The sequence below is a fragment of the Gymnoscopelus microlampas genome (genome assembly GCF_963454915.1).
Source record: "Gymnoscopelus microlampas genome assembly, chromosome: 3".
NCBI lineage: Eukaryota > Metazoa > Chordata > Actinopteri > Myctophiformes > Myctophidae > Gymnoscopelus > Gymnoscopelus microlampas.
This window is the reverse complement of record NC_139940.1, coordinates 11,427,301-11,455,242: the sequence shown is the minus strand read 5'-3', so window position 1 is coordinate 11,455,242 and position 27,942 is coordinate 11,427,301. Positions and strand designations below refer to the sequence as shown.

The window sequence follows — 27,942 nt, the reverse complement described above, 5'->3', positions numbered from 1 at the left end:
ACAGACACAAGCTGTCAGCTAGGAGCCCTGTGCGCGTGCGTGTGTATGTGTCAAGTCAAATCAAACTTTATTCATATAGCACATTTTCAGTGCTGTACATAGAAGGTGTGTGCGTGTGCGTGTGCGTGTGCGTGTGCGTGTGCGTGTGCGTGTGCGTGTGTGTGTGTGTGTTCTCGCATTGTTCAAGCTTGATTCCCACCAGTCACATCCTGGATGTACTGCCATTTTTTTCACCAAATCTGCTTTTACAGCAAGAATGACATGTTCTGCCACTCAGCTCAATAACCACACCAGAATTAAATAGGCCAGAACCACAGAATCGTCCAGCAGAGAGAGAGAGAGAGAGAGGCGGGGGGGAGACTTCTCTGACCTCTACTTCTCTCAGACTACCACTAACCACCTCCTCCAAGCAGCCGAGTTAATTAATGTATAAGTTCTACAGCAACAACAGCTCTTTTTAATAGATGTTTTGCAGGGAAATCATCTTCTGAACCCATTTAGTATACTGGTCTGAGTGGTCTCATTCACTCGATGAGACCAGTAGACAATGACTGGTCTCATCACACACGCTGGATGTCTGAGTACTTGAGACACACAAGCATCAGTATTGAGACAGACAATAAAATCCTCAGTGTTCATTTACAAAGTAACTCACACTGAAGATTTTACAGTTTATGTTAAATGTCATTTAAAGTGAGGCTGTGACTGCAGAGCTTAAAGGTCCTGTCCACCACCTGTTGACTCGGTCCAATGTGTCCACAGTGAATCCGGTTTGGCCGGGCACTCTGTGCATACAATAACTGTAGTCCCAGGTTTTCAGAAACTGGAAACTGTGTTTTCAGTTCCAGATTTGAACTGGAAACGCATATGACACAATCACATTTGTTTCCAGTTCAAATCTCCAGCTGAGCCTATCAAACAAGGCTATGGGAAAATGCTCTGGTACAGGAAATGGTTATGCCATAATGCCACCTTCTGAAAACCTGGGACTACAGCTATGCACAGAGCCTACAGACCATATTCACACGGCGGCCATGTTTCTATGAAGTCAATGAAAGTAGCCACCCCGGGTGGCGGCACTTTCAATGTTAAATTCCAATATGGCCGCCGTGTGAATATGGTCTATTGGACGTGTTGGCAGGGGGGAAGCCAGGCGGGGAGGGCATTTCTGTCACTGCACTTAACGCATGGGTACCCGAGGCAACTGCACTAGTGAGTCCTCAGGTTGGCTTCTGTTCAGCAGGGAGCAGAACTAGGAAGAAAAGCATGTTCCCCTACATGTGTTACACCCTCCCAGGGAAATTCCAAACTGTCTATTAAGAAGCGGCTGGCATCGTATATGGGAAGAGACATGTGACTGTCTACACCCCCCAAGACCAACCGAAGTAATAACCAAATTGGGGAGAAAATTAGATCAAAATAAAGTAATTTTATTATAAAATAATAAAATAAAACAGTTGGGAGCAGAAAAAAAACAAATTTATTGTCACTGAGGAGCACAGCTATTTTCAGGTTGTGTCTGCAGTTGCTGGAATGGAACCGTTTAAAAGCCATTTGAAGCCTGGTGCTGTGTTGCACACGCGCACACACACACGCGCACGCACACCGACCCGCATGTACAGATAAAGATACACACTCACTCACGCACACACCTGCATGCACAGAGATAGCCCACACACAAACACACATGCCCATATGCTTGTGCACACAAAGACACAAACATGCAGCAGAGAGCATGCTATCTATTTTGTGTGTCGAGGCTGTTGGTGTTATATAACTACAAAGCCTGTCCTCTCCTCTACCACGCCCCCCCCCCCCCCCTCCCCATCTCCAGGAGGCAGAGCAAAGAGGAGGAGATGTAGGGGAAGGATGGTGAGATAAACAGGAAACTAAGATAATTATAAGGCATTCCACTGTTAGCCCACCTCTCCTCTCTCTCTCAAACCAATAAGGCCTAATTTATGCTCCATGGAGGCATTTTAAGTGGTTTGTTCACTCAAGATAGAAGCTAATGTAACAGTCTGTTGATGCTTGCTCAGTCAGGACCATCTGCAATCGTCAAGAACAGGCACATCAAACCATAATTGTAAAAAATAATAAAAATAATAACAATAAATACCAGAAGAATTATGTGTTTTTACATAAAATCTAAACCTGACTTGGGCTGGACGTCGGTCGTAGAGTGAAAAGTGTGGTCTCATCATGTCGACATTAGTGTGTATGTGGTGTGGTTTGTAATGCTACCGACAAAGTGATGTTGTGTTCCGTCTGTGTTGTATTGATCAGCAGCAAAGAGACGCCATTAAGATACAACGATAACGGAGAAGCAGCAATGGGCTAATGCACAGCGCGCACACACACACACACACACACACACACACACACACACACACGCACACACACATATACACACAAACACTCACTCTCTCCATCTCAGATAGCCACCGGCAGAATACTAAACAAAAACACATTCATGCGCTGTCTCTCAAATGCGCCGACTCTCTCTCTCCCCTTCCATCTCCCACCCAGTTAACCGACACACAAACCAGTAAATGATCCTCCCTCTCTCTCTCTCTCTCCCTCCCTCCTCCTGGGTGGATGTTGTTAGTGGTGAGACTGTAATGAAACAGTCCAGGAGGACGTTGGTCTGACTCTGTGGGACGCACGGCTCAACCCATCTGTCAGTCCAGCCTTTGTACTCTCCTAACACTGTGTACAACACTCAACACATACGCTCAGACCGTGAACATATTGAACAACACCACATAAAGACACCTTTACCTGACTACTAGACAACACAAGCTTTTAACCACTTTCGACCTGGCATCCCTCTTTTGGCCAAGTCATCATTATAGCCACAAATTGTAAAAAAGGAAATTGCTAAATTAGCCAATCTATACGCTAACAAGTAGTTCTGAGCTTTGTAGTTTGTTGTTCACTATTTGTCGTGTGATTAATTATATAGGGCTTAAGAGGTTAAAGGCTGGTATCAATATCAGTAAGATATCCAATATTCAACTTCAACTTTATTGCTACATCATAGGCTTACAAGTGTAAATAAAGTGAGTGAAATTATTCTTCGTACAAGCTCCCATCATATGTAGTTTTCAGAAAGGGATGAAGAATAGAGATAGAAAGAAAGGTCAGAGGAAAACAGGTCAGATATTCAAATATTCCTGATACGAGTAGAGTCAAATATATACATAATATACAGTACAAGCAGCTCAGATATTCCAGAATCCAGATATGAGTAGAGTCAAATACTGTAGCCTATACATGCATACATACATCGTCAGAGGCAATGGCATGGGGCAGTTAAAATAGCAGCATATAGCAACAGATGTACAGCATATGAGGTTATTTTGTGCTAATATAAAGGCTGGATTGTTGCTGGACAGTAGATTGTTGCTGGACAGTAGTGTCATTAGAGGACAAAGTCCTCTAATGACACTACTGTGTTTCACACTCAAGACATGGATGGTTAGCTACAGATGTTTTGCATTCCAGTTAGTTACTGCATTTGAAAGAAACAAATACAGCTAGTATTCAGTGTTTACGAAACCCATGGATAGCAAACCGACTTGACCCCGAGTCAACAAACACCAAACCGATTTGCTTCGTTTAATCGTTTTATCATGTTTGCAAACTAAGTATTTGTATGAGCAACAGGCTGTCCCTTGGTTTTTAAAGCCAGGGTTATTAGCAGTGTTACTGACAGGCCAACCGTGTGTGTGTTTGTGTGTGTGTGTGTGTGTGTGTGTGTGTGTGTGTGTGTGTGTGTGTGTGTGTGTGTGTGTGTGTGTGTGTGTGTGTGTGTGTGTGTGTGTGTGTGTGTGTGTGTGTGTGTGTGTGTGTGTGTGTGTGTGTGTGTGTGTGTGCGTGCGTGTGTGTGTGTGTGTGTGTGTGTGTGTGTGTGTGTGTGTGTGTGTGTGTGTGTGTGTGTGTGTGCGTGTGTTCAGGTTTATTCCAGGTCTTATTGAAGGTTTCACCAAACGTCCATGTACAGCAAAGTACGTGTTCTGTCATGTCTAACTGACTGCACATCCTAGTTCAACAAGCTGGTCCACTCTGTGTTTGTTTTATGCAAAACCAAACCACCAGCATTGCTAACGGCTAACGCAGATGCGTGTGTGTCTCCAGGCTAATTGTAAGGGCCATTAGACTGGTTACTTTCCCCTGTCTGACAGCATTCACCACCTGACCCAGTGACCTAACCTTAACCTCACGCTAATCCTAAAATAACCGCTTGGAAAGTGAGGAGGGGCAATAGGCTTCTGCTGCTTTCTGTCCTTATACATATATACATATATAAGGACATAAGGAACCTCCTGTACATGTTTTATATCTGCTATAGTGAATGTCTCTCACCTGCACAAGAGACTGTGATTTCTATATCTGCTATTTATATGTGCTACAAATGTTGTCTCTACTTGCACAAGAGGCATATTCTGACATGCACCATATTTGACAGTGTATATTTTATAATATTGTGTTTTCTTGTTATCCGACTTTGTTTCCCCAGTTTCTGTTTTTTTTACTGCACAATGTTGGGAGCTTGTACAAAAAGAATGTCACCCTGTCAACATCTGATGTGACAATAAAGTTGAAGCTGAGTTAGTGAGGAGGACACGACCACACCATCCATTGCCATAGTGACACAGCAACAATATAAAGAAATATAGTATTTATTTAGCAACAGGTGGTATTAAAGTATGCAACATACAGTAAGTAATCATGTACACTGATACTCAAGTAAACATGTTGTATAGATGGAGCAGGTTAGTTAGATTCATGTCCCGTCATGTCCTGTCTCATGTGGGTTTATTCAGCTAGTCAAACAGGCTACTCTGCTATCACTGTGTGTGGCTGCATGCAAACGCACCTTATCAGACCTCTAGTACACACACACACACACACACACACACACAGTACAGGCAGAGCTCCCATTTACATGCTGCTGCTGGCGGAAAGTGGCTTAAAGCATTGTTTTGTTTCTGCTTCTGTGTAAAGTATGTCTAAAGATTGTAAAGTTTGTCTTATAATTTTGTTTAATAAACATATTGTAAAAAAAGAAGAAAAAGTGTCTTAAAGCATCACTTGCAAACTGTGCTCCTAAACATAAAATCTCATTTACTTATTATAAATGACTCAAAGTCCTGTCATATGACAAATATCAAATATAGCTGATCTAGCTTATAGATCTGCTATTTTTGAACTTGGGGGATTAAAAAAAAAAACTTGTCACGTGTAATGACAGTCCCAAAATAGGGATGTCACGCCAGGTTGAAAGTGAGTATCAGACCTCTAGTACAGATACAGTCAGAGGTCCCATTACAATCTGCTGCAGCCGGTGGAAAATGGGTTGAATCATCGCCTGCGAAAACTGTGCTCCTAAATTTAACATCTCATCTACACACATTAATAATCTCAGGGGCGGATGTAAGCACTTCAGAGGCCCTGCCAAGTGCTGCCTCCAACTGGGACAGTGACTGATTGCTTCGCTGGCCTGATGTGACTTTCTATTGGCCATGGGCCACCGGACACCACTTATTCTAGAAACATGCCAAGGTCAGGTCTATAGACAAGCCATTATTCCATTTAGATGTCTGTATATTGACAGAGCAGTCCCGTAGACATAGGCTAGTCTCCATGTCCAAAGGGCACCTCCGTTTTCTTTTACTAAACAGATACTTGTGGGAAGTGCTAGCCATGTCTGCTGCTGTTGCTACGAGACCACAGACTACCTGTTTGAATTGGGAACAAGAGAGGCTGATGAAAAGGATGTCTGTCTGTCTGTCTGCCTTGTCTGTATGTTCCTGTCTCGTCTTTATGTTCCTATCTGCTGTTTGTAAAGCGGTTAGAGCCAAGCTCTCTCTATGAAAGTAAAGCAGATTTCCAAAGAGCATCATCCCTGAAGCAGTAAAGACATGCTAAGATCTGGTGTGAATATAATATCTGTGAGCATAGTATATTCAATATACTGTATATTAGGGCATCATTCACTTTATAAAGAACTAGAAACCAGTACTGTAGAGAGTTCCAATGTTATGGAATCATCCTCATCATCATCTGTACCTGTACAGTCCTACTGAGTCATTCAATCACAACAAAAGTTATCTCATGACATTTAACATAATAGAGCAGATCATCAAGACCATGCTCTTTGTGGTCTTGACTATAGTGTTTACTATAACTATTACTATTGTTGCTGCTACAATGTCTAAGGAATCAGAACTAAATAATGATATTCTTATGTACCCGTACACAAGATGTAACAATAAAGACACCGTAACTAAGACGTGCAGTAAGGACTGGGAGCTGATGGTTGGTGTTGCGCTCCACCTGAGCAATCTATCCCCCAGTGGTCTAGCGTCAATGAAAAGGGGACAGACACCCTTGTTCTTGGCCATTACCGAAAATAAGCCACCCCAACCTACTGATGTAATTTCTATGGCATCACAAAACAGAAAGTGAAATTAGTTTAACTTCAGATGAGATTTTTAACAGATGACTTCAGTCAAAACACCAGCTCTGACTTGTCTCATGAGCCAGACTGTTGCCTCCCACAATTTTCAAATGCTTCCGTCATACAGTCTGGAGCAACGAAGCTCTGAAAATGATCAGAGGATAAAGCGGATGTGACGCCTCCTCCCCGCTTCCGTTTCGTCTTTACAGTCGCCAAATTTGTCCTAAAATAAATCAAAATAATCTAAGCATAAAACATGCTGTTTGTCACAAATGGAAATTCTAAAATAAAATGTAAAGATATTTTAAAACATATTTTCGTGAAGGGAAATGACGAACAGATGACAGCTTCCGTTCTCGGCTTTCGGGATGTGTAGTTCCAGACTTTATATAGCATTCAGAGATTGTGGAATAGTTGTCTGGCTAAGTGAGACTAGCTCTGACTGAACAACAAAAGAACTGGTATAGGCAAAATGAGACCACTATTTCCTGAGTCTCTCACTCTGACAGCAAAAATGTTGTAGCAATTGGTACACCTTTATTCTATCTCTTGTAATTGTTGTAATGTGAAAAACAAACAAACGTGACCGTTAAAGGAATTGTGATCCTGGGCTGGAGTAATGACGATAATGACTAATTGTATCATTTGAAAATATTGAAGTTACAATCCAGCCTGCATAAAACTAATAGCCTTCATACAAGATCTGTTTTGAGGTGGGCTTTGTGGTTGTTTTCAAATTATTCAGCCACCTCAAGAACTGTCACAATATTCTGCTTTGTTACCCTACATGGAGAAGAGGAGAGATAAGGAGTCAGAGAGAGGAGGAGGGATGCTCACACAGGGGAGAAGAGAGTGAAAGGAAGAAAAGAGGTCATGGAAAGGGGCTTGTTTCTGCCTCAGAGAGAGAGAGAGAGAGAGAGAGAGAGAGAGAGAGAGAGAGAGAGAGAGAGAGAGAGAGAGAGAGAGAGAGAGAGAGAGAGAGAGAGAGAGGGAGAGGGGGATAGGAGGCAGAGACAAAAGATGCTCAGTATCTACGGCAGTCTCACTGTAACCAACCAGTCAATATAATTAGGTCAACCTAATTGGTAAGCAAAATGATCTACCATAATCAATTCCAATTGACTGTAGAAATCGACCATTTAACATATTCACTCGGAACAGATGCTTGGGTCAACATGGACAGCTGAGCTCCGCTTATGGCTATTCAGAAGAGGGGAAGTGAAACTCTACAGCTGTTATTTATACACTCATGAGAACTCAATTCTTAATTTAATAAATAATATCATCCGCTCTTTGTTGGCTGTGTAAACCATGTGGTTCTTCTCAGCATGGGGTCTAGGAACCCCTTGGGGTCTTTGAGGGGGTCCCAGTGGGTCCCCAGCTTAATGACTGATAGTTAATCTTCACCAACAAGCAAATACAAGTACAGTACGTACAAAGATTAAGCCTATATTTTGATCAGTTTGTCTGTTATCTCTAGGTCTACAGCACATAGACAGTAAATGGATTCTGGACCATATCTGACCAAAATCATGTCAACAATATAAAGTCTTCTCAGATTGGGGTCCCATAAATTAAAGTAACTAAATCTCATCAAATGAGGGTCTGTGTGGCCTAATGCACATCAAACAAGGGGTCCTTGAAATGAAAAGGGATGTGACAGACAAGCCAGCTGATGGTTTGTTCAGCTGGGTGAAGCTGGCAGTGGAGCCATGATGAAGACATGTTCATTCAGGGAGGGGCCGGCTGGCTAGTTAACCATGGAAGGGTCTGTCTGGTCGAACAGACATGTATCAACATGGCTGTAATATTAATATTATTTCTATTAATATAACTACGCGAAGTCCATGTGTTCTGCTGAAGGAGACAGACTTGTCGGAGCTAACCGGCTAACGCTACTTTGGCTGCTAAAAACAGACAATGGCCATTTGTCACCAAGTTGAGCGGCACGAGGAGAAGAGTTACACCAAAGCGGTGAACTTATCGAATTATGTGACCTTCAGAGGTCGCTGTTCTGTTTACATCCTCTTGATTCATTCTTGGAGAAATTATACTTTTTTCATTGGGAAAACTGTGAGTGGTGAGGTGAGATAAGATCTCTATTGATCCCTCTGGGGTAATTCAGGCGCCAAAGACAGTAAAGCAGTTAAAACAGGTTAGGGGAAAAAGTACAGTAGAAGATAGCATAATGGAGAGACATCATAGACAAGGCCAGGGCAAGGAAACTAAAACTGTTTACCATCAGTAAGGTGGCAAAATATGTTTTGTTTAGTTTAACTTGACATCCTGTCAAAGTGTTGAAATAAATCTCAGTTAAACTTGTTATTTTATGTATGTTGCATCTGATTAATGCCGAGAGAGGCAGTACTTTCAGTACTTTTACTACATCTCAGAGGCAAATATAGTACTTTTACTCCACTAGAATTATTTGAAAACTTTAGTTACTAGTAGTAACTTTGTAGATTTTGATTATTATTACAAAACATACATTAACCACTTCAGCCCTATATACATTTAGGCCATTTAAAAATAGCAGATCTGCATCTGCCATTTTCAAAGGATTTGTAAACATTTTGTTACTTTAAGTACATTTTCATATCAATACTTTTGTACTTTTACGTACATTTATTCCAGTAAAACAAAATTGAGTACTTTTTCCACAACTGATTAATTAATTAATTAATTAATAATTAATTCACAGACAACAAACCAGAGCAGAGACCCCCTGCTGCTGGAGTCGCAGCAATTGACAAGTCACCGTTGCCGATGTAACAGTGACGTTACTAATGGCAACAACGGCGCCAAGAAGCATCTCCGCTTGGCTTCAGGAGGACGTGGCTAACTGGTTAGCACCAAATGCTAACAATAGCTAGTATCAACAACCACACACTGTAACGTTACTGGGTGTAACGTCTTTTAACTAAAGTGTTCGCGACACAACCAGTCCAGTTAACATGTTGCTGTCACAACAACGACCACGACCAAAATGTCCATTGCAACATGTGTTGACGTTAATGTTGTTAAATTACAGTAAATATTGCATCATTGTACTGTAATTCCATATTAACACAACCCACTCCATTGGTATTAACGCGAGTTTAACGTTAACCCTAAAATTGTGATTTATATGGCGTTTTATTTTGGTCAAAAACGACATGTAAAAAAAACGGACGAAATAATAATAAAGTCCAACAACTTGAGCCAACATCACTGCTTCATTTACACACCGTCCTACGACGAAGTATATTAGATACCAGTCTTTTACTCATTGAATTTAAGATTAATTTACCAATTTTATTATATAAAATGACCCGACCCGAACAACAAGTGTGCCGTTCGGCTGAAAATGACATATTTTCAGCTTTTAACTATAAAATGAACCAGAATAATACAACTTTGTGTTGCAAATAACGAAACAACCAGATTGAAATGGTTAAAAAAAACCTGACTGCTGTGTTTTTTTTCTCCCCCTTCTCTCCCTTACGTAAGAAAACAATACATAAAAGGCTATAAAAGGTTAGTGTTTTTCTTTTTGTTTAAATCGTGGAGACATTAAATCTTACCACCATTCCGAAGTCGTGGGTCGGTGGACAGGCTGGGTGATCGTTTCGGAGGGACGCCGTGGTGAATGAAGATTAATCCACTCTATAGTATATAGATCCACTAGATTCCTACAACACGACCATTCATTCATTCATTCATTCGAACCGTTGTTGTTGTTTTTGTTGTTGTTTTATGGCGAGCAGCGTTCTGTGTGTTGATGCTCATTATTCTGACGGGATTTGTCTTTCTCTCTCTCTCTCTCTCTCTGAACCGAGACACACACAGAGATGAGAGAGAGGCAGTGGGAGGAGAGGAAGGAAAGAGGGTGGTGTGTGTGTGTGTGTGTGTGTGTGTGTGTGTGTGTGTGTGTGTGTGTGTGTGTGTGTGTGTGTGTGTGTGTGTGTGTGTGTGCGCGCGCGCGTGGTGCGTGCGTGTGCGAAAATCAGTTTTGATTCTACAGACCAGTGGTTTTCAACCCTTTTCATGTCAAGGACCCCCAAATTGACACTTATTAGCCTGCGGACCACCCATTTGAAAAGATATACCATGGGACCCCCATAAGAGAAGATCTTTTACGGCCCTAGCAGTGATTCTCAACCATTTTCTTTTCAAGGACCATGCATTAGGGCTACGGACCCCCATCTAATGGCATTTCTATCTCTGGGACCCCAATTTGTATTGTAAAATCAATGTTAATCTAACCCAGAGAGTGTACAAATGGAACCAAATGGACCCGTTAGGGTCCATTGGTTCCATTTGTACACTCTCTGAGTTACAGGCACATAAGACCCTTATGAAAAGGGTCCATTTGGTTCTTAAATATCACTTAGCTGGGGACCACCTGGAACCCCCTCAAGGACTACTGGTGGTCCCCGGACCACTGGTTGAGAACCCCTGCTACAGACGATCAAACTAAAACACGAAATCATATTAAAGTGTACATTTATTTGAATGATGTAAACCCATGGGGAGATAATTCTACAAATAGGCCTGTATATATCTCTATAAACCTGCGATATCGACGACAATGGGCTGTTTAAAATTACACACACTTCATGAGATGTGCAGACAGACAGAGGTTTACCACACACAGTGTGCTGCAAAAAAAGAATAATGGCCTGCGAATGTCGTGTTAAGAAAGGAACCTTTCAAATCTTCAGAAATATAACTGACAATGTGGTCACTGGAAAAGAACCCCCTCCCTCCCAGTGGAAAAAAACATGAAAAGAGACAGAACATGCGAGAAGAAAGCCAAAGGGGATGTTCATGTTCATGTACATTTAATACAGTTGTGATGTAGCCTACTGTAGCACTACTATTAAAGTAATGGGGGTGAAACACTGGAATTAAAGCGACAATCATATTTTGTGCATAGCTGAGGTATGATCTCTAATTATTTGCTCCCATTATAGATAGATATAATCAGACTGTATCACATTCCATTCCCTCTGCTTTCCAGATATTTTAATCCTCAGACTGTCACACATAATTCCGACATGGACTCATCTCATTATGGTAACTGGCTGTGGCCAGTGGCACGAAGTTGGAGTACCCTCTAGTGGACATAGTGGACAATGCATGCGAGCCTGTGAAATCCCAGTAGTCAATAGCTGAAATGCTGTATGTATGTACTATTACATTGTGTACAGTACAAAATAACTTACTAGACAACCAAATCAGAGGGACTCTTGATTTATTGTATCCAAATATTGATTCAGAGACTCGCCTAGGCTTAAACATGAAGGTTCTCGACACCCTAACCAAAACTAAAAATTCCTGTCCTCAAATTACAAATGAACAGTTTAACTCATTGAACACCTCTACCCTTTACCTTCTCTGTAAATATACCTTGTGATTCTACTGAGCTTTATTCCAATGTGTTGTAGTATATTTGTATTGTATGTATTATTCTCTATTACTGATTAATTGAATACAATGGACCACAATGGAAACAAGCACCTGGGGCTTTTTGTGTTAGCATAACTTTTGACTGTACTACCTGTACTGTTAATAATCATGTTAATAAAGTATCCAAACAATCAAAAATACTTTGAATGAATATATTTAGAAACCAAGCATTACAAACAACAAAGTTATTATCAAATGACAATACCTGTTACACTGGGAGCAGTTCAGATGCATTATGGGTCACATTAAAAACAAACCATAATCTTTTAGGCCAAAACTGAGGCATCCTGATGTTTTTGCTCATGTACATTGTGTCAGACTAGAGTGTAAGTGAGCAAAAAATGATTTATTTTCATATTTTGTACTGTACAATGTTGTAAATCTGGATTGATCTGATGTCACACGGTTTTATTGTCTGGAAGTAAAAAAAATAAAAAACACCTACAGTGGTTGAGGGAATAATTTTAAGCTACATTCCGGAACTTATGTCAATGAATACAACATTTTAACCAATCTATTAATATGATATATGTATGGTAATACAATATAACTAGCACAGTGGCTGGTACTCTTCTATCGAGACATTTAGACCCTGGTGTTGGGCACAACACCTACTGGTTGACAATGTCTATAAAGTTATTTGAAGCAGACTGTGTACTAGATTGGACACTAGATTCCATCTTTATTGTAATCCGTATACTGTTGCAATTACATCTGTCCGCCAGGAGAGGGACACAATGGGCATAAAATGTCCATTGTAAACTTGTAGCTTTAAAACAAAGGTTTACTGATTTATATGGACAAAAACCTGTGTCCTGAAGGTAGCCTCTCACTCACACACATACAGTAAAAAAAAAAACACGCACGCACACTACTATCTGAGGCCGAGCTTCTTCTTCTCTCTCTGTTTCTTGCGGACCACCTCCATATTGCGATCTTTCCACATGCTTTTCCTCAGTTTGATGGGACGGCTCCCCACGTATTTCCCTGGACAGACAGAGAGACAGACAGTCATATACTCCGTATAGTATTTATTCTATAAAGTTCAAGATGTAAGTTTGTGTGGACAAATATGTATAAATGACCCTGCACAGCATGTATAACTCCTCCACTACCCCAGTCACCCATGGTAGCCTCAGTGCATGGTCCCCTGCTTTTCATCATATACAGTACAGTATATGGTGACAGTCATACGGACCTTCGCCACCACAACCTTCAATTTCACTGCTACATATGTAATGTTTGACCAGGAGTATCTATACTCTATGACTCAAGTACTGGGACTGAGTAATAATACTAATAATAATGAGACCCATTTGATCCTGCGGGGGAAATTCAGCTTTCAGCTTAACCCAGCTGATTGCTGCGCAAGTGGTCAGACTTTACTTTACTTTATTTGTTTATTTAGACAGGACAGAGCATATTAATGAACGTCACATGAACGTAAATACACCGGATTTAGCAAAGATGCTAATTTTCATCCGCAGTCCTCACACAAAACATAAAATCAGAAAAACAGACAGACAAACGGTGGAATACATTTACATAACATTACATAGCCTAAAAATAAACCTAAAACATGATCACAAATGGTTGCAGCTTTGGTTTTCAAGCAACCATCTTTTCACATTGAAAACTTCAGAGCAGGGGGGACACCTCGACATATTGCCTGGGCCGGGAATTGAACCTGCGTTTCCCAGGTGACCCCCTCTACCCATTCAGGTACAACAAGACTTGTTATAGAAAACTTTGCCTTCAGCCATGCAGTACTAATTATTTCTCACCGTTCATCTCTCTCATGGCTCTGACGTAGTCGTTGGGATCTTTAAAGCTCACAAAGCCGTAACCTTTAGTCTTCCCGGTACGCTTGTCTCTCACCACCTGGTAGTAATAACATGGAATAAATCAAAATACAATCTCACGACTGAAACATTTTGTCAGGCCTCATCCTAGTCTGTGATTTGTCAAACGGCATGAAAAGACCCCCCCCCCCCCACCCCCCACCGACACACACACGCCGTTTCCTAAACAATTAACACATCCACTGCCAGGCCCGTAGTCCTACGGGCCGTTAAATCCAACCGTTAACTGCCGTTCCCGTAGCCCGTAGTCCCGTAGTTTTCCCATGTTAAATCGTGCAGGTGCAGATTCCGGATTTTTTTTGCACTTCCGGTCTCGAAGTGGGCGGACCGGAAACGAAATAATACTGTTTCCGGTTTTTCTCCCGCCTCCGTTTCCTGTCTAGCGGTCAACTTTGGACGCCATTATCTCTGGCTTGTTGTTTTTCTCACCGCATCCACCATTTTAGCGTTTTCCTCTCGTTCTCCAGAATGCAGTGTCGGATCGCCGCACGGTTTTCAGCGTTTTGTTCGGTCGGGTCCCGTGTTTGTGTCGAACCAAATGAACGCGGATTTTAAACGGATTTAGCGGGGCCTATGACGGAATCAAAAAAACAAAAAAGGTAAGAAATTGCTTGGCACTACGATGGACGTTCTGAGATTAGCCGATGGCAGTCAATGTGTTAACACAGTATGTAAAATTATAATGTTTAGGTATTATCATCAAACCCATGTTGCTGTTTTTTTTTGTTTTTTATGAAATATCTGAGACCATTCATGTTTATGGAAGATGCGTCTGAACATACACATGACATACACTACACAATGGAAACAAGCCCTCAAGGCTTTTTTGTATTATCTTTTCAGAATTCCTTGCGTAATTGTACTTGCTGTACTGTTAACAAATTGTTAATAAAGTATATCATCAATCAAGCAATATTATATTGCTTGTTGGACCACTTCAAATACTCTTTGATCTTAAAATAACTAATAACCGAAAATAGTACCTTAGCTTTGAGGAATGAGGGATAGCGGCTGAACGCTCTGGCGAGGATGTCGTCATTTACCTCATTACCCAGGTCACCACAGAATATACGGAAATCATCTGCACACACACACACAAGTATAAACAGAATTGTATTTTTAATAACATGTTAATATATTGCTATATAGTGAACAGGAATACAAGATCGCTCGCCCCGGGTCAATTCCGGCGACCTCGGAACGGTCGCCACCACGTATTCCTAAACGTAACCACAGTAAAACTATGCCTAAAGCTAACCTTAACCTCAGTAAAGTGAATACAAGAATCACAAAAAAATCTCCATATTTCAACTTTTTATGATTTCTTGTGAATGAATGCCCTACTTCATCATACAAGAGTGTCACATGAAAGTAGTGGAAATCGTACATCTACAACGTGTTGTGAACTTGTAGATCAGCTATTTTCACCATTTCAAAATAATAATAAAAAAAAAAAAGGAAATGTTTTGGACATACAAGGGTTCCACCCGACAGCGACAATATACAGTATGAGAAAGTAGAGTGGACACTGGGTAGGCCTTTATGTATTATCATTATGTATATATTGACACTGACAGTAGGAAAGTTGAGGGAGAAAGTGTATAAGAGACAGTAGGAAAGCTGAGAGAGACCGTTTAGGAGACATACGGCAAGCTGAGAAGGAGACAGTGTAGGAGACAGTCATATCCAGTGGGTATATTTTACCTGAGTCCCATTCCAGTAAACTCTGGTCCTCCCAGGCTGTTCCAGCTGCAGTACGAATACACTTCTTCGCCTTCTCCCCCTTCCCTTTCTTTTTCTCCTCTGTAGCGGCCTCTGTGGGCTGCTGGACCAAAGGAAAGAATACACACCAAGACCAGTCAGTGCTTTTACTTTAGCTGCATCATTATGGAAAGCAGCGGGACATTGTAAGTACATTTGTTCTTTGGTAAAGATACGTCATACAAACATATTAGATTATGTTAGTTTGTCTATTAAGCAGTTAATTCATGAGACGGCTATAGTTTCACACAAACTATGAATATAGAAAGTGAATTTAATCTCCCCATATTTCCTGGTAGATGCTGGCTTTTCATTTATTGATTTAATTATTTATTCATGTGCATACTGTACCTCAGTGTGAGCGTGGTCCTGGATTTGTGAGTGTGTGTGTGTGTACTGTACCTCGGTGGGAGCTGGTCCTGGATCAGGCATACTGGGTCCTATAACAGCACTGTTGTCTTCAGCCTCTTTCTTCTCCAACAGACCTGCTGCCATGACCGCAGCCTGCTGCTCTGCTACTCGAGCTGCCAACTCCTCCTGAAAACACACACACACACACACACACACACACACACACACACACACACACACACACACACACACACACACACACACACACACACACACACACACACACAGTGAGTTTAAAGACAGTTTTGCATACAAAGACCTGATATTCTTCACTTCTGTGTTTTCACAACACAACACCAAAACCAAAAATGTTTTTAATGTCTGCGGCTGAGTCAGGGGCCACACAAGCACTAATGGACGGGCTGATATGGAGAGACACTGATCATTTTGGACGACATGATGATTTTGGCAAATAATTTAATCTCTCCCCATTTAAAGATACAAAGAATATTTTCAACGTGTTAACACTGTGAATGATATGTGCGCTGTGTTGTGTGTTTACTACAGAACAGATTGTGTGATGGAACTAAATGATAAATCATGATATCCAATCTTCAGGTTCTTAGCCTATCCAGGAACACAAGTGTGTGTGTGCGTGTGCGTGTGTGTGTGTGTGTGTGTGTGTGTGTGTGTGTGTTACCATCCTAGCTTGTCTCTGAGCCCTGATGTCGGGTCTTCTGGGTCCAGCGACGGGGGCAGGGGGGGCAGAGTAGACGGTTGGCGCTGCCTGGATGATTGAGGGGGTGGGTTTGACAGGGGGCTGTGGGGCGACTGGTCTAGTGGGCGGAGCAGACACCATGGGAGCCATGTCATTAACCTGCAACATAGTGAAACAGAGAGGAGTGAGTTATAGAGTGAGCGAGAGTCAGAGCGTGAGATTTACAGAATTTGAGATGGGAGTGAGAGAAGGGTGAGTTAGCGAGTGAAACAGAAGTGTGAGTTACAGAGTGAAAGAGGACTGAGTTACTGTGTTAGGGATAATTGAGTTACGGAGTGAGAGAGGAATGAGTTACACTACAGAGTGAAAGAGGAACACAGGGAAAGATTGATTCAAGCAGATGTTGAGTCTTGAGTCAAAATATCAAACTTCGGCATTTGCATTTGTCCTACTATTGCTACAATACAATAGACAGTGATAGAGAAGGAGGAATATATAGAGGGAGGGAAAGGAGTGTATCCACTGACCCGGGGTGCTGTGTTCATATGTGGATGCTGGGCCTGCGGCATGGCCTGAGGAGCTGCCTGGGGAGGGCCATGGCCGTGACCATGACCAGGACCAGGACCAGGGTGAGGGCCAGGGCCAGGGCCATGACCATGGCCATGCATGTGAGGGTGCATCATCATAGGAGGGGGCGGGGGAGGACGAGGGAGAGGGGGGGCCATCATTCCATGAGGAGGGGGGCCACGCATCATTGGCATCCTCGGACCACCTGCAGACACACACACACACACACACACACACACACACACACACACACACACACACACAGAACAGATGTATGCATCATACAATATAATACACACACAAAACAAAGTAAATGTTAAACATCAGCCTGTATGCACAATAGTAGTAGTAATAGTAGTAGTAGTAGTAATAGTAATGCGTAGGTTGGGCCTAAAGTGTGGAAAAAGTCAGTCCTAAATCATATTTAAGAAACAAATTGTATTTCCCTGCACACTGAACAAACTTCGTATTAAATGTACTTGTTTCAGATGTGCTTATAGGACGCACTTATTTCCTTCCATTGCATTATGTACAACAAAACAAACAATTTCAGTGATTTCCATGAAGATTGAAAGATATTTCCATCTTCAGAAAGATATTTCTCCAATCCATTCTTATTTCATGGATTCGCAATGGACATAAATATTATCTGATCATTCTGTTAACACACACATTCAATAGGAATTGATAGCCTAGTTCTATTCTGTTTCAACTATAGGCCTAAATGCTACGCAAATATGTTTCATAGTATCTATAGTAAGAGAATTAGCAAAGTATGTACATTAGTCATAGCACACTTTGAGGTGTATTGTAGCCTATAGCTTAGTGTAGCCTACAAAACTTCAAAGCTACATTTATGAGCTGGGAAAGTTATCACCCGACTTGCCTAGAAACAGCAGGGCAGGTTGCAGGCAACTTAATAAAAGCAGAGCTGCAGAGCTGACCCACACATCACTAACTTTTTACAAATAAACCGTCATCTATGATCAGGTAATGCCCTTTTGATTGCTCACTGTTATTTTTTACATACATATGATACGGTAGATGATGCTGCGTTATTGGTCGTGAAAACTATGTTGTTATTTTTTCATCTTGTCAATCCTTCTTTTCTTTTTAATTTTATGATTTCACATATAATGTACATGTGTATTTTTATACTATTGTTGTTTGTCTTACTCATTTTCTTTGAATATGAATCTTACATATTTATTTGTATATTTGTTTTATTATTTGTTCTGCTAAAAGTAAAAAACTCAAATAAAGTTTTGATAATAATAAGAAATAAACCGTTGTAGGAGGTTCCAAGAGGTCTTACCGGGTCTTGTCAGGATGTGAGGGACAAAGGCTGGTCTCATCATGGGTGGAGGGGGGCGAACAGGGGGGACTGTTGGAGGGACAGACAGACAGGCAGACTCATGCTTAATTTATGCTACTGGTATATTATTTTCAATTTCCATATGAAATTCAGATTTACTTAATAATACCTCATATTTATAAAGTGCTTTTTTAAGTACAGTTTGGTTTTGTTCGCTTTTATTTGATTTAATTATCACCGTTGAAAACTAAAACAGAGTGCACTGGTGAAAACTAAAAAAGGTCAATAACAATAATCTGGTTTTATTTGATTTCAGTTTCAACTTTTCTAGTTTTCGCATTGCATTTTATGTTAGTTTACAAAAACGTTTCTTAGTTTTAGTTGATGATAATAACACTGATATTTATCACGACTTCTAGTAATAGTGTCTTAACTTTAAAATACATCACCATCGTCATTTCTTTATCAATATAAAAGTTCTATCTCAACAGTCCTGTAATATTCTTCAGTTCACTTTTAATTTCTGTATTGCAGCTTTAACCAATCATCCATGAGTTTATTGCTGGATTCATCTAAGACATTTCAAGTGTGTGTGTGTGTGTGTGTGTGTGTGTGTGTGTGTGTGTGTGTGTGTGTGTGTGTGTGTGTGTGTGTGTGTGTGTGTGTGTGTGTTACTGTCACCTGGTCCAACAAATGCAGGAGGTGGAGGCCCAACAAATGTAGCCGCATGTCTAGCGTCCAATGTCTGCTGGACCTGAAAAAGCGAGAGAGAGTAGCCTTAGGTCTTAAAAAAGGTCCTGTCCAGGATTGTTTTGAACATATCAATTAAGATTATAATCCCATACGTGGACTGTGGATAGTGGATACCAACCTGTCTGTAGGTGTTTGTCCCTATAATGGCTCGGATCACTGGTAAAGAGGGTATCGGTGGGACAGCCAGAGGCACCGGCACGCCATCCAGTCCAGCAGGACCACCTGCAGGACCTACTGGACCGCCAAGAACCTCCTGCTCAAATCTACGAGCGAGCGAGCGCGCGAGAGAGAGAGATTAGACAAATAAATCTACAATCCAGCATTTTAGGCTGCACCGGAGGTTGGAACAAGTCTTAACCCGTTAAGACCGGGAACGCATCTTTTTAGATCTTTGTTAAAAAGCATTATTCTATACTTTGGCTATTCAAAAATAGCAGATGTACAAGCTCATAGCGTATCACTTCGTGCCGCGCTTCTAGCGCTATGAGCTTGTATAGCTTACATTTTTGCAAATCTTTGAATATATACATTTTATATATACAAGCAAACATTATTAACTAAAATCTTTGCTTAAAATATATATAATTTTGAGGGTCCTTGACATGAAAAAGTTTGAGAACCAGTTTTTCAGAAAACCGTTAGGAATTAGAATACAGTTGTGGAATCGGCCTCTGGTCTTAATGGGTTAATTCAGCAATGACATATTATGTAAATAAGTCACTTTTGTATCGTCCACAGTACTAGTTACACACTTTGGCCTGAAGCAGAGTTTTGGCTTTATTTTATTTCACGTCTTGTACTTACAGAGCCATCTCAGCCTCCATCTCCTTCAGACGCTCCTCTCCAGACTTCAGCGCCATGCTGGAAAAACACAGAAAGGACTTTATCAATCACTCAGTCAGTCAGTCAGTCAATACGTCGGCAAATGTCTTCATATATTATTTCATCAAGCAAATAATCTAATCAATCAATCAATCATATTTACAGGGATAAAGGAGGTGATAGTCCCTTCAAACAGATACAGGCTACTCGTACATTTGGGGTCCTCCTTTATGGCTGAACATAGAAACCGTTTTTGTAACATTTCTGCTTAACAGCAGTGGTGGGAAAAGTACTCATATGTTTTACTTAAGTAAAAGTATCAATACTGCATTGTAGAAATACTTAACAAGTAAAAGTGCAGAATTAAAAATGTACCTGAGTAAAAGTACAAAAGCATTTGGTATCAAAATGTACTTAAAGTACCAAAAGTAGAATGTACTCATGCTCATGTAAGGTTTTCAGTGTTGTGGGTCCTGGTCCTGTCTTTACTTAGTCTTTGATTGGTCAACAGACCCCCTTGGGACATTTTGTTTACATACCATGTGTGTGATATCACACCACAGCAAAGAAAACCACTTTTACAGGAGTGCTGACCTGATATGAAAACCATTTTGGTTGATTTGATTTTGGTTGAAAAAAAAACGTATTCTATATTAACCCATTCAATCCGGGAACGCATCTGTGCATCTGCTCATAGCGCCGCGCTATGAGCTTGTATATCTGCTATTTTTGAAAAAGCATATGAAAATGTGTGCAAATATTTTTTTGCGGACATTTGTAACTCAAACCTTTGCTTTGTTGAATATTTTACAAATGTTCTCTTTAAAAACATATATATATTCCAAGATTTGCACACATTTTCACGATTTTTCTAAAACTTGGTGCCGTGCTATGAGCTTGTATATCTGTTATTTTTGAATAGCCAAAGAAATCTTAAAATGACACAAATGATGCTTTCCCGGTTTTAAAGGGTTAATAATTTAGAGATATGCAGAGTGCAAGAAACTACCAATTGCTCCATGGGTATGCTTCATAAAAACACCACCCAAAAATGGGAGTGGGTTTTTAGACTTGTATTTGTTTTAGTGGGAGATTAGCCCCTACGGAACCTCTCCCTCCGCTGTACGCTGTATTGCTCCGAGATGAGGTCCCTCGTTAGTTACTGCCGTCTGTTTTCGAAATGGTCGCACGTCTTCCACTTTACATGTTTCTTACCCCTTTCTGCACATCGTATCCAAAAAGTAAAGCATTTCCGCCACTCTCTCAGATGTTTTAAGTTTTAACGCGCCATAAAAGCTATCCAACGGGTTGAAGAAAGTATTTAATTTGCCTCGGTTTTCATCCGGTTCCATAATATTTTGCATTAGAAGATGCAATTCAACATTTGACCAGTAGGGTAACCAGTAATGTTATCTCTACGGCCGCAACTCTTGCGCAATGTCTTAAAAACCATGTAACCGGATGAAAACCGAGGCAAATTAAATACTTTCTTCAACCCGTTGGATAGCTTTTATGGCGCGTTAAAACTTAAAACATCTGAGAGAGTGGCGGAAATGCTTTACTTTTTGGATACGATGTGCAGAAAGGGGTAAGAAACATGTAAAGTGGAAGACGTGCGACCATTTCGAAAACAGACGGCAGTAACTAACGAGGAACCTCATCTCGGAGCTATACAGCGGAGGGAGAGGTTCCGTCGGAGCTAGTGGGAGATAGATAGATAGATAGATAGAGATCATTGATTAGTTAAAGTTTAACACTTCAATTTGTCAAAAGTGTTATCCTGTCCTCAGCTCATTCAAAGACCACCATGTTATTAGAAGACTCAAATGCAGAAACTAAACATTCACAGATAGTTCACAGTTTCATAGACAGAAAAAAAATGACCACATGGACCCTCATCATAATTATAATAGGTCAACATTTGGCAAAAATAGTTGAACATTTGAATAATACCGCAGATCTACAAGCTCACAACGCACGTTGTAAGCTTGAAGTTAGGCTATTTTCGCCATAGAGATGTGGTCAACTATTACTAAGGGTCATTGAACATAAGATGAATGTTGACTACTTACTCAAGCCCTATTCAAAACATTAAAAAAAAAAAAGTTGGCCTTCAGACATGCCCAAAATAATGTGGTTAAACAGCATTGGTTGGAAAAGTACTCACATTTTCTAAATATAAGTAAAAGTATCAATACTGCAAGGTAGAAATGCTCTGTTAAAACTAAAAGTCCGTAATATAAAAATCACTTGAGGGTAAAAGTACAAAAGTATTGGTAAGTTGGTATGAAAATGTACTTAAAGTACCAAAAGTAGAAAGTACTCATTGGGCGGAATGTCCCATTTCACAAGTTTTCAAATGTACAACATTTATAAAACTATTTTGAAAATAGCAGATCTACAAGCTCACAATGCGTCGCATATGTGAGCTTGTAGATCTGCTATTTTCAAATGGCCGAAATGTATTTAGGGCTGAAGTGGTTTATGCATGTTTTGCAATAATAATCAAAATCTACAAAGTAACGAAGTAAACAAAGTTTTCAAATAATTGTAGTGGGATAAAAGTACAATATTTGCCTCTTGAGATGTAGTGGAGTAGAAGTAAAAGTACTGAAAATTGGATATACTCCAGTAAAGAAAAAATAATCCTCAAAAGTCTACTTAAGTACAGTACTTGAGTAAATGTACTTAGTTACTTTACACCACTGTTAAACACTCATGTCATTCTGATGGCCTAAACATCAACAAGACCTCCAAAAGCATGAGTAGCTTTCTTCTAGCCGTTAGCTTTACTAGCTAGTTCTTCACTTCACTTCTCTACTGTACTGTCCCTTTAACGTGTTTGACATTCCTGTGGCCACAGATATGGTTGCAATGAGAGAGAGTGAACCATTAATGCAGGCGACGAAGAAATTAATAAAGAAAAACAAATCTTACTTTAAAGTGCGATACTTTCACCAGCCTATGCTTCTGTCTGGACGTTTTGCTCACACACAACAATCTCGTACTTTGCTTCCGGCGCATGTCGCATAACTCTGACGTCATATCCACGTCTTCTTCTACGTCTTGGCATCCAGTTTTTGGCGCATTACTGCCACCTTCTGGCCCATATTATGGATCAGACAAACTTCTTTCCATACACACACACACACACTCGCTCGCTCGCCCGCCCGCCCGCCCGCCCGCGCGCGCGCGCTCACTCACTCACTCACTCACTCACTCACTCACTCACTCACTCACTCACTCACTCACTCACACACACACACACACACACACACACACACACACACACACACACACACACACACACACACACACACACACACACACACACACACACACACACACACACACACACACACACACACACACACACACACACACACACACACACACACACACACACACACACACACACACACACACACACACACACACACACACACACACCTAACTACTCTATATCCTATCATATACACTCCTGTTTCCCTTAAGAACTCTAATAACACTCTAATATGTTTCCTACCTTCCATTCTTAATAAATCCTTTAGGGTAAATTCCTGCATCCATATTCCTAAGTAAGTCCCTCATCTGATTCCTCATTATCTCCCTCTCTGTCCCATACCCTCTACAATTCATAAGAACATGCTCCACTGATTCCTCTTCCTGACAACCCTCAACATAACCCAGACTGATGTTTTCCAATCATTTTCAATGTTCCATTTAGTGCACTGTGGCCAAACCTTAATCTTACCAATACTATCTCCTCTCTCATCTTCCAACTATCCAACTAACTTTCACACTCTTTTGAACACTATATAAGTGTCTCCCTTTCACCTCACAATCCCATTTTCCTTGCCACAGTCTATTAACTTTCTCCCATACTACACTCTTAACTTCCGCTTTACTAATACTAACCTTCATCTCCTATCCCTTTCTCTAACGCCTTCTTAGCCAACCCATCCGCTGTCTCATTCCCCTTCACCCCTACATGTGCTGGAACCCATACAAATTTGACCTGACCTCCCTGCTGTACTATTCTTGTGACTGACTGAAGGACTTCATACAATAACCCTTGGCAGCTACTCGAGTAAAATGACCTCACACTAGCTAGAACTGAAGCTGAATCTGTACATATAAGTTCTTCAACCTAACTGTTTCCACCCACCTTAGGGACAGGTCGATTTTTAAAGAAGGGTACCCCTGGAGAAAATATGTGCCCTGATCTAAAATGCAATGACCCTCCCTTTGACTAAAAAGGTGATAAAAAAAAAAAGATTAACCCTCCCGCCTATAGGAGTGTCACGATATATTTTCCCACGATATAGCCTATCGTGGTATTAAAATGTGACGATAGGTATTGTCAAGATGTCATACTGTATCGTAATATTTTTTAAATATTTTTTCTTTTCTTTATTTGTTTTGCCGGTGAAATAGGAGTTCTTACTGTATAGGAGTAGGAGTTCTTACTGTATGCCGGTGTATGATACAAATTGTAAAGCTTATCATAATCACAGTAATTATTAATCATGTCTTCCATCATATTCAAGATATTTTGGAGAGAAATCTCCAGTCACTTTCAGTTTAAAGCGCTGCAGAGGGGAGGTGTTGTGTGTCAGCTGATGCTTGTTGACGCTTGTTAATGTGACATGTGTCACATTAACAAGCGACATGTGTCTTTGAGCTGCTGAAATAACTAGGCTGCACTTGGTTCGTAAAGTCCAGATGTGGAATTTATAGTTATGCAGTTGTGACGGTGGCCAGGTTGTCACATGTAACTTGCCACTTCTTTTTAGAATGCTGACACTCTTTACTTTGTCTCAATAATAAATAAATAACAATACACATTAAACTCACAACAATAAAATATCAGTTGCACGGTAAAGTGCGGGGTGCGTAATTACTGTGAGAATAATACTGTTTGTTAGGTACTGCAAGACTACGCCACCTTTTTATTTAAGAGGTAGGGTCCTCTGTAACACTCTTTCTTAGGCTATTCACAGGTTCGAGTTTACCCAGGTAAGTACAATACTTTTAAATGAGAACAACACTTCAACACATATCCCTTGGAGAAAGCTGGACGGAAACAGGTTTGTATAAAAAGGTAATCTATTTTATTAAGCTAATACAGTGGCGTCTATAAGCCATAAAATATTGAAAAGCATAAACAAAATATAACACTAATTCTAAAACCTCAACCTCCTAATGCGCCCACTAACTAACTAAAATACAGGAATACAGACAATCACCAAACACTAAAAACAGACAGGGCTTGTGCAAACTATAGCAAATAAATAATGAATTTAGCGTTAAAGTGCCAACTATTACTGAAGCAGTAAAGTGCCAAGTGCCAATTCAATTGCTATATGTCATATACTCATCACGGTTCAATGCAAAAGGTGGGAATGTCCTTATATGGGGTTTAACTGGAGCGGGGGTTTAGGCCAGGAATCACTGTCTCTTCTTGTCTTCGTGCGTATTGCCTGCAATCATAGAAACTAGAACCAGTTCATCTGTTCAGGTATATTTCACATATGAGGTTTAGGACCGTGGGTTTATAAAGGTAACATTGCATAGAAGGACACTTACTCGCCCGCCAGACTGTACGTCTGGCTTTGAGGGTGTGAAGCGCGCAACGTTATCGCCACTGGACCTCTCCTCCGTTCCTTGGTTCGTCTGTCTGTCCTCCCCGTCTCTGCTGCTACTGCGCCGTCTGCTCACCGTCCGCTGCTGGTGGCTTGGTACGTGCCGCGATCACTGTATTCCCCACCTCTGCTCCGTGGTATGTCTGCTCCTCCTGTGCACAACCGTCCCTTCTGGCTGTCACTTCCACACTGCCCTGTATGCCTGTCTCTCTCCTGTCCAAGTGGCTCGCGCTCACTTTTGAATAAGGTGGGCCACACCCTACTCCGCCCTCATTCGCTCTGCCACCAGCGTGACCTGGGGACATTGGCCGTCCGCTGTCACAAGGCCAATGTCACACAGCCTATAGGGGAGTCCAATGTCAAGTGGCTCGGGGACCGGGGGGAAATACATTGTCAACCATAAAACATGCAGTGCAGAAATATAGTTAAGAGAATGATGTTTTTAAGTGCGTAATACAGGTTTTTCATCATCAATAAAAAATGTTACAATTTGGTTTCACCCCCCTGCTTTGACCCTGTCACATCCCCCCCCACTTTTCCGTTGCCAGTCCCTGCAACTGTCCCTAATCATGTCCATACCTCTGGGGTGGCTGGCCTATATTTGCTCTTCCCGAGCGCCGTGGCTCATCTGGTGCTCTCGGGACGGAGAGAAACCCATAATACTGCGGCGTTGTTGCTTCTACCTGCTCGGGCTGCACTACAGCTGGGGGGTCCTCGTGGGGCGACCTGGGGGCTACACACACTTTCAACGCATTTCTATGTATGGTCTTTTCTCGCCCCCCCTTCTCGGGTCTGACTCGGTACACCAACCCCGTAGCTCCCACCTGTTCCATCACTGCGTAAGGCTCGGGGTCCCACCACGTACTCAATTTCCCCTGGCCATCTCTCTTCCTATTTCGAATCCACACTCTCTCTCCTGGTAATAGGGGTGTAATACCGGCCCTACGGTCATAAACCTGCTTTCTCCTCTTGGCCGTTTCTCCCATCCTCTCCCCTGCGGTCCTATAAGCTGTCGCCATTCTCTGTTGGTGGTCCTGTACCCAGCCACCCACTCCCATGCGCTCTTGCGCTGACTGCACTCCTAACTGGACATCTATAGGGCGCCTCAAATGTCGGCCAAACATTAAGTAGGCGGGGGCATAACCCGTAGCACTATGGATCGTGTTGTTATAAGCATGAACTAACTCGGGTAAGTGCTCATTCCATCTTCCTTGTTTATCAGTGTCTAGTGATCGCAACATGTTCAGTAATGTCTGATTAAATCGTTCCACTCCACCGTTCCCAGCCGGGTGGTACGGAGTGGTGCGACTTTTTGCAATACCATAAGTCTGACATAAATGGTGCATTAACTCGGACTCGAAGTTGGGGCCTCGATCTGAGTGGAACCGGGCCGGACAGCCGAACGGCTGGATAATATGCGTCCATAACGCACGGACAGTGGTGTGCGCAGTCTGGTCTCGGGTGGCAATAGCCCAACTATAACGGGTGAATAAGTCAGTAGCTACCAGAATGTTTTGCCACGCATCAGCAGGCCTACCTAATGTGAGGAAATCAATGGCTATTACTTCTAGTGGATATGAGACTTCAAAGGGTTGTAAGGGGGCCCGAGGCTCTGACCTGTTCCTCTGCAGGCTGCAGGCGACACAACCCTGTTGTAACTGACGCACCGCTCCCTCCATGCCTGGCCAATAGAACCGACGTCGCAGCTGGGCCAAGGTCCTCTCCAACCCAGCATGCGCCGCGGCCGTGTGGATTCCTCTCCATACCTCCTCTCTGCGTGAACCTGGACAAATGATCTGTGAGTATTGTTCTTTGGTATAAGGATCGGTCACCTTCCTATATAACACATGATTTCGTATAATCAGTTTGTTCCACTGGCGTAACAGTTGCCGCGCTCCCCGAGTCCAATTCTTCCTCTCCACCGTATTAGGGGCTCTCCCCCGTTCCACGCACCTCTTCACCACCTGCACATCTGGATCCCGATCCTGCGTCTCTCTCCACTCATCCTCCCGGGCTGCTGGCGTCGATTGTACAGCCGCCACATCTACAGGCTGCACTGGGAACCGCGATAGGGCATCAGCGTTGGCGTTGTTTTTGCCCGGTCGATACTTGATGTCGAAAGTAAACGACGCAAGTTGAGCAGCCCACCGTTGTTCCACAGCTCCCAATCTAGCCGTTTGGAGATGCGCAACAGGGTTATTGTCCGTGAATATTGTGAATCGAGCGCCAGT

The 27,942-nt window shown here is 41.7% G+C and overlaps 2 protein-coding genes across 4 annotated transcripts in view; both read right to left on the bottom strand.

Annotated features, from left to right (window-relative positions):
* Positions 1-10,259, bottom strand: part of arhgap33 (Rho GTPase activating protein 33) — a 58,013-nt gene extending 47,754 nt beyond the window's left edge. The window contains exon 1 of one of the 2 annotated variants that reach the window (XM_084052556.1): positions 10,030-10,259. In XM_084052556.1, the coding sequence (XP_083908682.1) occupies positions 10,030-10,035 (6 nt within the window). In that variant the 5' untranslated portion in view covers positions 10,036-10,259. The remainder of the gene's footprint in view (positions 1-10,029) is intronic. The other variant, XM_084052557.1, reaches the window with a different exon arrangement.
* Positions 10,260-12,055: 1,796 nt separating this feature from the next.
* On the bottom strand, positions 12,056-23,095 carry rbm42 (RNA binding motif protein 42). 2 transcript variants are annotated; one of them, XM_084052879.1, is made up of 12 exons: positions 23,004-23,095; positions 20,049-20,105; positions 19,363-19,507; positions 19,173-19,245; positions 18,492-18,560; positions 17,137-17,381; positions 16,592-16,768; positions 15,943-16,077; positions 15,484-15,604; positions 14,763-14,860; positions 13,702-13,798; positions 12,056-12,904 (listed from the first exon to the last, which is right to left on the bottom strand). In XM_084052879.1, the coding sequence occupies exons 2-12, from the start codon at positions 20,102-20,104 to the stop codon at positions 12,792-12,794; spliced, it is 1,329 nt and encodes a 442-aa protein (XP_083909005.1). In that variant the 5' UTR covers position 20,105; positions 23,004-23,095; the 3' UTR covers positions 12,056-12,791. The 2 variants fall into 2 exon arrangements, with proteins under 2 accessions (XP_083909005.1, XP_083909006.1); XM_084052880.1 differs by having other exon boundaries at positions 15,484-15,601.
* Between the last annotated feature and the right edge of the window lie 4,847 nt (positions 23,096-27,942).

What these genes read in the sequence shown, in the direction of transcription:
- rbm42 (XM_084052879.1), bottom strand. Translation starts at nt 20,104, where the DNA reads ATGGCGCTGAAGTCTGGAGAGGAGCGTCTGAAGGAGATGGAGGCTGAG. An exon ending in TCACATCCTGACAAGACCCG is followed by an intron (nt 17,382 to 18,491) that starts GTAAGACCTCTT and finishes GTGTGTCTGCAG; the next exon opens with GTGGTCCGAGGATGCCAATG. An exon ending in TTTACTGGAATGGGACTCAG is followed by an intron (nt 14,861 to 15,483) that starts GTAAAATATACC and finishes GTGTGTGTGCAG; the next exon opens with ATGATTTCCGTATATTCTGT.